Source organism: Phyllobates terribilis, unplaced genomic scaffold (assembly GCF_046119375.1).
Source record: "Phyllobates terribilis strain yellow unplaced genomic scaffold, ASM4611937v1 Scaffold_29__1_contigs__length_15306474, whole genome shotgun sequence".
Classification (NCBI taxonomy): Eukaryota; Metazoa; Chordata; class Amphibia; order Anura; family Dendrobatidae; genus Phyllobates; species Phyllobates terribilis.
In genome coordinates, this window is record NW_027362789.1 from 6,828,953 (window position 1) to 6,838,062 (window position 9,110).

At 42.9% G+C, this 9,110-nt stretch overlaps 1 protein-coding gene across 1 annotated transcript; it reads left to right on the plus strand.

The window, feature by feature from the left end:
- Window positions 1-226: 226 nt before the first annotated feature.
- LOC141178689 (uncharacterized) lies at window positions 227-4,720 on the plus strand. Its single transcript, XM_073660575.1, has 3 exons — window positions 227-293; window positions 3,498-4,534; window positions 4,619-4,720. Exons 1-3 carry the CDS (start codon window positions 227-229, stop codon window positions 4,718-4,720), a joined length of 1,206 nt encoding a protein of 401 aa, XP_073516676.1.
- The last annotated feature ends 4,390 nt before the right edge of the window (window positions 4,721-9,110 follow it).

Sequence of the window (9,110 nt, forward strand, 5' to 3'; positions counted from 1 at the left end):
TCTGGCAGCTTCCCGCAATATGCTCCGAACTTTAGTAGGGTGTGGTGCTTTCCAATTGGCTGAAGTAGAGAGATGATTACTTCAGCTGGACAGCACACACACCCATACTGCCAGACAGGATGGTACTATTAGTCCCAAGAACCCTAATCTTAATGGCTGGACAGAGCCTGCCCCGCCCAGAACTTCTGGTTCTGACGTCTCCTCCATCACCAGCACCGCCTGCAGAATGAATAAGGCCGTGCCTGATGACAGAAGCAGGAGAGGAAATGGCGTGCACACAGCTAATAGTCAAGGTGCAGGCGGAAGGGAAAGGAAAACTTCTGGTTCATATGTAGAGAAATTTTCAGGAGACATGCACACTAGAGGCGCAGGTGCGCACTGAAAATCTCCCTTTCCAAGGAATCTACCATACTCCAATTCTGGTATATCTCTACATATACAGATTGGACTTCCTATTGGCACACAGGAATCTGCCGTATACTTATCCCTGTCGGGTACTCCACTTGTCATTTGGTCTTACCATTCATATATACAGTACAGACCAAAAGTTTGGACACACCTTCTCATTTAAAGATTTTTTTCTGTATTTTCATCACTATGAAAATTGTAAATTCACACTGAAGGCATCAAAACTATGAATTAACACATGTGGAATTATATACTTAACAAAAAAGTGTGAAACAACTGAAAATATGTCTTATATTCTAGGTTCTTCAAAGTAGCCACCTTTTGCTTTGATGACTGCTTTGCACACTCTTGGCATTCTCTTGATGAGCTTCAAGAGGTAGTCACCGGAAATGGTCTTCCAACAATCTTGAAGGAGTTCCCAGAGATGCTTAGCACTTGTTGGCCCTTTTGCCTTCACTCTGTGGTCCAGCTCACCCCAAACCATCTCGATTGGGTTCAGGTCTGGTGACTGTGGAAGCCAGGTCATCTGGCGTAGCACCCCATCACTCTCCTTGGTCAAATAGCCCTTACACAGCCTGGAGGTGTGTTTGGGGTCATTGTCCTGTTGAAAAATAAATGATGGTCCAACTAAACGCAAACCGGATGGAATAGCATGCCGCTGCAAGATGCTGTGGTAGCCATGCTGGTTCAGTGTGCCTTCAATTTTGAATAAATCCCCAACAGTGTCACCAGCAAAGCACCCCCACAACATCACACCTCCTCCTCCATGCTTCACGGTGGGAACCAGGCACGTAGAGTCCATCCGTTCACCTTTTCTGCGTCGCACAAAGACACGGTGGCTGGAACCAAAGATCTCAAATTTGGACTCATCAGACCAAAGCACATATTTCCACTGGTCTAGTGTTCATTCCTTGTGTTCTTTAGCCCAAACAAGTCTCTTCTGCTTGTTGCCTGTCCTTAGCAGTGGTTTCCTAGCAGCTATTTTACCATAAAGGCCTGCTGCACAAAGTCTCCTCTTAACAGTTGTTGTAGAGATGTGTCTGCTGCTAGAACTCTGTGTGGAATTGACCTGGTCTCTAATCTGAGCTGTTGTTAACCTGCGATTTCTGAGGCTGGTGACTCGGATAAACTTATCCTCAGAAGCAGAGGTGACTCTTGGTCTTCCTTTCCTGGGGCGGTCCTCATGTGAACCAGTTTCTTTGTAGCGCTTGATGGTTTTTGCAACTGCACTTGGGGACACTTTCAGAGTTTTTCCAATTTTCCGGACTGACTGACCTTCATTTCTTAAAGTAATGATGGCCACTCTTTTGTCTTTACTTAGCTGCTTTTTTCTTGCCATAATACAAATTCTAACAGTCTATTCAGTAGGACTATCAGACTGCTGCACAACACAACTGATGGTCCCAACCCCATTTATAAGGCAAGAAATCCCACTTATTAAACCTGACAGGTTCACCTGTGAAGTGAAAACCATTTCTGGTGACTACCTCTTGAAGCTCATCAAGAGAATGCCAAGAGTGTGCAAAGCATTAATCAAAGCAAAAGGTGGCTACTTTGAAGAACCTAGAATATAAGACATATTTTCAGTTGTTTCACACTTTTTTTGTTAAGTATATAATTCCACATGTGTTAATTCATAGTTTTGATGCCTTCAGTGTGAATGTACAATTTTCATAGTGATGAAAATACAGAAAAATCTTTGAATGAGAAGGTGTGTCCAAACTTTTGGTCTGTAATGTATATACAAAGCGACTATGTGAACAAGGCCCGGGAGCAGGTCGAAACTTTAAAAGTCGCGTATCACATATATCTAACTTGTGCGCCACTTGCACTTGTTTAGAGCAATACATTTAAAATATTTGCAATTGAACCTCTTGATTGTGCGGTGAAAATGTCTCTACTGGTGACAGAAGCAGCCTTCACAGGAGAAGATCCTAGAGGAGATGGGGCACACCATTTGCAGAAGCCTTAATATGACAAAAAGGCAGAAAACCAGAGCAGTAGAAATCCCCATAAAGTGACTCCATTTTGGAAATTATAACTCAATTAATTAATCTATAGGAGTAGTGACTATTTTGACTCCACAGGCACTTTGCGGAAATTAGGACGCAGTGGGTGTTGGAGAGTGAAAATTGCAAAACACACAGATTATAAATAAAGTGGGTTCTTCTCACTATAGTAATGACAGATCCATGGATGATAAATGTGGTTTGGACACACTGCAATGCTCAGAAGCGAGGGGGAGATTTGACTTTGGGAGAGCGGATATTGCTGGATTGATTTATGGAAACCATTCCACTAACAGATGATGGACCTGAGTGGGGGCTTGTTATTTGTAGAAGTTTTTATTGGTATAATTTTCGCCTACATGACATTGTTTGTTGGCTTTTTATTCGATATTTGGGAGGCAGAATGAAGAAACAGTTGGACACCACGCTCTACTGGTTTATCCTATGAGGTTTTCTATTACACTGTGAACTGTCATTGTCTTTGTGAATAATTCTATATTTTTACTGAGCGTTTAAGTAGAAATGTTAAAAAATATAAAATTCAAGGATATATTATTCAAAAATAATAATTTGTTTTATTCTTGGCAGGTGACTGTACCAGGAGATCAGAGGGACAGCTGACATCTTCAATTTTTAAATCAGATGATTGTGAGATCCACCAAGATACAATTGAAGTGAATGCCATTACTCCAGATATACCATCTTCCCTTCACAGCAAAGATCTGTCATCTGATCCTTTGAAATGGGTCCTGTCTTCTGATTCATTACCGACCACTAAGGAAAATCAAAGTCACAAAATAAGCATTAAAGAACAAACTGCTCCTAAAGCAAAGAAGCCATTTTCACATTCAGAATATAGCAATAGTTTTCCCTTCGAAAAGCCTTTTCTTAAACATCAAAAAACTCACACAACAGAGAATAGATTTTCTTGTTCCAAGTGTGGGAAATATTTCAACCAGAAATGTAATCTCGTTAGTCACCAGAGAATTCACACAGGGGAGAAACCTTTTTCATGTTCAGAATGTGGGAAATGTTTTAACCAGAAATCATATTTGTATAAGCACCAGAGAACTCACACAGGAGAGAAGCCTTTTTTCTGTTTAGAATGTGGGAAATGTTTTCACCGGAAAGCGTATCTTAATATCCACCAGAAAACCCACACAGGAGAGAAGCCTTTTTCATGTTCAGAATGTGGGAAATGTTTTATCCAAAAAGCGCATCTTGATATCCACCAGAGAATCCACACAGGAGAGAAGCCTTTTTCATGTTCAGAGTGTGGGAAATGTTTTATCCAGAAATCAGATTTGATTAAGCACCAGAAAATTCACACAGGGGAGAAGCCTTTTTCATGTTCAGAATGTGGGAAATGTTTCAACCGGAAATCAGGTTTGACTAAGCACCAGAGAACTCACACAGGGAAAAAGCCTTTTTCATGTTCAGAATGTGGGAAATGTTTTACAGGGAAATCAAATCTTGTTAGTCACCAGAGAATTCACACCGGGGAGAAGCCATTTTCATGTTCAGAATGTGGGAAATTTTTTACAAAGAAATCAAGTCTTACCAAACATCAGAGAACTCACACAGGGAAAAAGCCTTTTTCATGTTCAGAATGTGCGAAATGTTTTACAGGGAAATCAAATCTTGTTAGTCACCAAAGAACTCATACAGGGGAGAAGCCTTTTTCATGTTCAGAATGTGGGAAATGTTTTAACCAGAAATCAGATTTGGTTAAACATCAGAGAATTCACACAGGGGAGAAGCCTTTTTCCTGTTCAGAATGTGGGAAATGTTTTCTCCGGAAAGCGTGTTTTGATATCCACCAGAGAACACACACAGGGGAGAAGCCTTTTTCATGTTCAGAATGTGGGAAATGTTTTAACAATAACTCAGATTGTGTTAAGCACCAGAGAATTCACACAGGGGAGAAGCCTTTTTCCTGTTCAGAATGCGGGAAATGTTTTTACTGGAAAGCGTGTCTTGATATCCACCTGAGAACCCACACAGGGGAGAAGCCTTTTTCCTGTTCAGAATGTGGGAAATGTTTTAACAATATCTCAGATTGTGTTAAGCACCAGAGAATTCACACAGGGGAGAAGCCTTTTTCCTGTTCAGAATGTGGAAAATGTTTTGTGAAGAAATCATCTTTTCTTAGTCACCAGAGCAGTCACACGGGGAGAAGCCTTTTTTCATGTAATTAATGGGGTAAACGTTTTACTCACAAATCAACTCTTAATAAACATCCAAGATGTCACACTGGGGAGAAGCCTTCTTCATGCTCAGAATGTTGGAAACATTTTAAATGAAAATTGCTTCATTTTATAGACAATCCTCTTGGTGATCTCATACATAAGTTTGACTTGCAACTATTTAGCATATGATTAGTTATTCAGATTCTTGTCAGGTCACTGCATTGTTACTGTTTTGCTGCTGGTGGTGTAAATTTTCACATTCCCTAATAACTCTGTGTGTTATTAGGTTGATTCCGAAACGAGAGGTCACTGGTTCAAATCAGCCATGAAGAAGATTGCCCAAGAAAAGAGAAACCGCATCATCCAGCTCGATAGCAGTCTCTCGGTCAAGAAAATTACAACACTGCATCGTGTGAGTGCCATGACAGTTGGAAGAATACAAAATGAAGTTCGTCAATCCATTCAAAAGCCAAGACGTGAACGTCCAGGCAAAATATCGGAATCAACCAGTCGGCTCGTGACAAAGTCTATCAGTTTTCGCGCGACAAATACGGCAGTGGAGGTAGTTTGTATGCTTCGTAATACTGAGATCACAGACATCCATGCAAGCACCATGCGACGCACATTACACAAGTCTGGAATGGTTGCTCAAAAAAGGTGAAGAGGCCTCAATTTGAATATTAATATTAAGAAGCGTCGGCTAGAGTTTTCAAAAAAGCATTGAAAGTGTACAATTGAAGATTGAAAACGGGCCATTTGGAGCGATGAGACAAAAGGCAGTAGACTAAACTCTGATGGGTGCAAGAAATTGAAGGAACTGTGAAGTTTGGTGGAAGATACCTGATGATATGAGTTTTTTTCACAACCAAAGGCATTGGATACTTGAACAGAATCGATGGTGGTCTCAAGGCTGGAGCTATATGTGAGTATCATACAAGACCAATTACTTTGTACACTCTAGTACTATGGGTGTAAAAAGGAAGACCGTGTTCCAAAAGGACAATGACCTGAAGCATAAGTCAAGATTGGCGAAGAAATTGTTCAATCACAATGAAGTAGATGTGAATGATTGGCCCCTACAGTCCCTAGACCTCAACCCAATCCAACACTTGTGGGTAGGGTTGAAGAAAAAACTGTATACATACCAAGTGAGTCAACCAATATGCGCCAACTTTAAGAATGTGTAGAAGAGACCTGGTGTTAGATTTCAGTTGAGACATGTTTGAATCTGATTTAGAGCATGCCCAGAAGGATTCAGGCATTGTTGTAAACCAAAGGTGGATTTACAAAATACTAACAAATTAATAAAAATTAAAATATAGATTTTTAGAAGCAAACCATTAATAATGCAGAGACAAGACAAGAATCTGCATAACTAATCATATGTTTAATAGCTGAAAGTAAAATTTATATATGATCTAGCCAAGATGATTATCTATAGAATTATGGTAGTCTCACATTTGAAGCAGTAGTGGATGGTGAGATATGGAGCATGAAAGCTAAAAGTTCAAAACATTGTTATACTTTTGTTCTTCACTGTATTGAACATCAACAGGAAGCCAGGGCTGCGGCAAGCTTAGGAAGCTAACAGTCCATCGAGGTACAAGGCCAGGAGACCCAAGAGTGCCACCCTGGCTTCTCCAAGAGTTTCCATTGGGCCAGATGGCCGGTGGGTCCCAATCTGGCTTCTCCGAATGTCTCCATGGGTTCCAGGCAACCGGTGGGTCCCTCCTGGCAACCCCAAACAACATATCCATGGAGCCAGGTGACTTATTCATTCCAACCTGGTCTTCCCAAAATGTATCCATGGTCTCCCTGATGGTTAATGGAGCAGATCCATATCTTTCCAGGCAAAGCCGATACCCTTAGGCTGGAATCATGTAAAATCCAAATCTGTGTATCTTTAGGTAAATTCCATGCTTCCAAACTGATGGTCTCAGAGTCTGTGTGTTCTCTTGCTTATCCTTGATTCTCTGTCCCAAGTCTTTGTCCTACAGAAGCATATCTCCTTTTTAAGTACACATCCACAGGTCAAGGGGGAAAAGGCAGCCTCATGTCTAAATGTTTGAGCTTATCAATTTACATAGCTGGTATCACAAGGAACACTTGTAAATACACATCTAGCTGACTTTTAGTACAATATGTCATTAGCATTGTAAACATCATTGTTTCCAAAGAGGAGACAACAAATAGACTTATACAAATACTAGCTATTGAACCCGTTCTATGTCCGGGTGGTGAGCATTTTTATTGGTATATGCTCCCCCATCCTGTTACGTGCCGCCCCAATCTTGTTACATTGCAGCCCCCATCCTGTTATCCTGTTACGTGCAGCCCCCAACCTATGTGCAGCCCCATCCTGTTACGTGCCGCCCCCATCCTGTTATGTGCATCCCCCATCCTGTTACGTGCAGCCCCCATCCTGTTATGTGCAGCCCTCATCCTGCTATATGCAGCCCCCATCCTGTGGCCCCATCCTGTTATGTGCTGCCCTCATCCTGTCATGTGCAGCCCCATCCTGTTATGTGCTGCCCCCATCCGGACGCCGGGGGAGGAGTGGCGCCGGAGTACGTGTGTGCCCATACCACGCTGTCCGGCGCCAATGTGTCTTCACTAAAATGGCGCCGAGTTGTGCGCTATGCGCATGCGCTGATTCCAACACTGCACTCCTCCTCTGGAATCCAGCCAAAACAGATGCCGCGGCATCATTCATTTACGTAAGGTATGTAGTTATGGCGCCGGAGCTCGTGGTATGCATTCAGTGTCTGCGCATACCGCGATCTCAGGCGCCATATACTTCTCTTACCTGTAAGGGCTGGATGTGTTCTTCTGTCTGGAGCCAGACTGCGCAGGTGCGTCGCGCTTGTGCAGTCTACAGAGGCTTCGGACAGAGAGACGCATCTACCGTTATATTATAGATTGGTATGTTCTTATTGACCAGGCACAGAAATACATATTCAATTATAAGTCAACATGAACACAATAGTGTATTTCTCTTGGCGTAACTAATCTAATCGTCTGGCTTATTAAGATTTTAAGCTGTATCATCACATTGCTCCCCCAATCTTAATTAGCCAGATATGATAGAATCTTAATCATCCTTCTCCATTTATTGGAGACAGTACATCAGCATGTCTTTAAGCACAGACATGAATGTAAGAGCTCTCACCTTCATGAGAACGAAACTTTGCATTATCCAGTTTCCTCAGAGCATATTCCACGGCTTCCTTGCGAATAAACTCCACATGTAATTGAAGAAAACAGACTGGTAACCATTGCGTCCAAACATGCCATCCTCTGCATCCTGTGGTTCCTGAATTAACTCCGTTGAGTGTCGGTGGCCTGGTATTCAATCCGTTGAAGCTGGCTCAGCTACTGTAGTTGCAGTTTCTTGTTGCTGCTGTATATTCTCTCTGCTCCTCCTCCTATGGCTGGGCTGGTGGGGTTAGACATGGTATAATCTGAAACCCGCTGTGTATGCCTCACCTATGGTCAGCTGGGTCTGTCTATATGCCTCCCTGATTGTGGAGCCCTTTGAACGGTGTGTGCTAACACCAGTCCCCTGCAGCTCCCCCAGCTCTGCTGGGCTGAATAGTGTCCCACTGTTGCCACCAAAATGTGAAGACCCAGGGTCTTCCGTGTGCGTAACTACTCAGACAACATAGGGAGAGGGTAAAACAGTGTGGCAGTACTTTATTGAACCACAAAGCGGACAACAAAATACATAGAACAGTCCTAGCAAATACCCAAGATGGTACAACATTGCACAGTCTCACCCTTCCTTCTCTGCTCGCCTGGGATAGAACAGCTGAGACTTTGGAGACTTCCAGGGCCGACTACCTCAACCAGTGGTCCCCCGCTTATGGCGGGCCCCCACAGAGAGAAGGTAGTGGCAAGCTTAGGAAGCTAACGGTCCATTGAGGTACAAGACCAGGAGACCCGAGGGTCCCACCCTGGCCTCCGAGAGTTTCAATGCGGCCAGATGACCGGTGGGTCGCAATCTGGTTTCTCCGAATGTCTCCATGGGTTCCAGGCAGCCAGTGGGTCACTCCTGGCAACCCCAAACAGTATATCCATGGGGCCAGGTGACTTCTTCATCCCAATCTGTTCTCCCCAAAATGTATCCATGGTCTCCCTGATGGTTAATGGAGCAGATCCAAATCTTTCCAGTCAAGGCCGATACTCTTAGGCCGGAATCATGTAGAATCCAAATCTGTGTATCTTTAGGTAAAATCCATGCTTCCAAGCTGATGGTCTCAGAGTCTGTGTGTCCTCTTGCTTCTCTTTGATCTCTGTCACAAGTCTCTATCCTACAGAAGCATATCTCCTTTGTAAGTACACATCCACATGTCAAGGGGGAAAAGGCAGCCTCATGTCTCATTGTTTGAGCTAATCAATTAACATAGCTGGTATCACAGGGGGCTCTTGTAAATAGAGATCTAGCTGAATTTTAGTACAATATGTCATTAGCATTGTAAACATCATTGTTTCCAAAGATGAGACA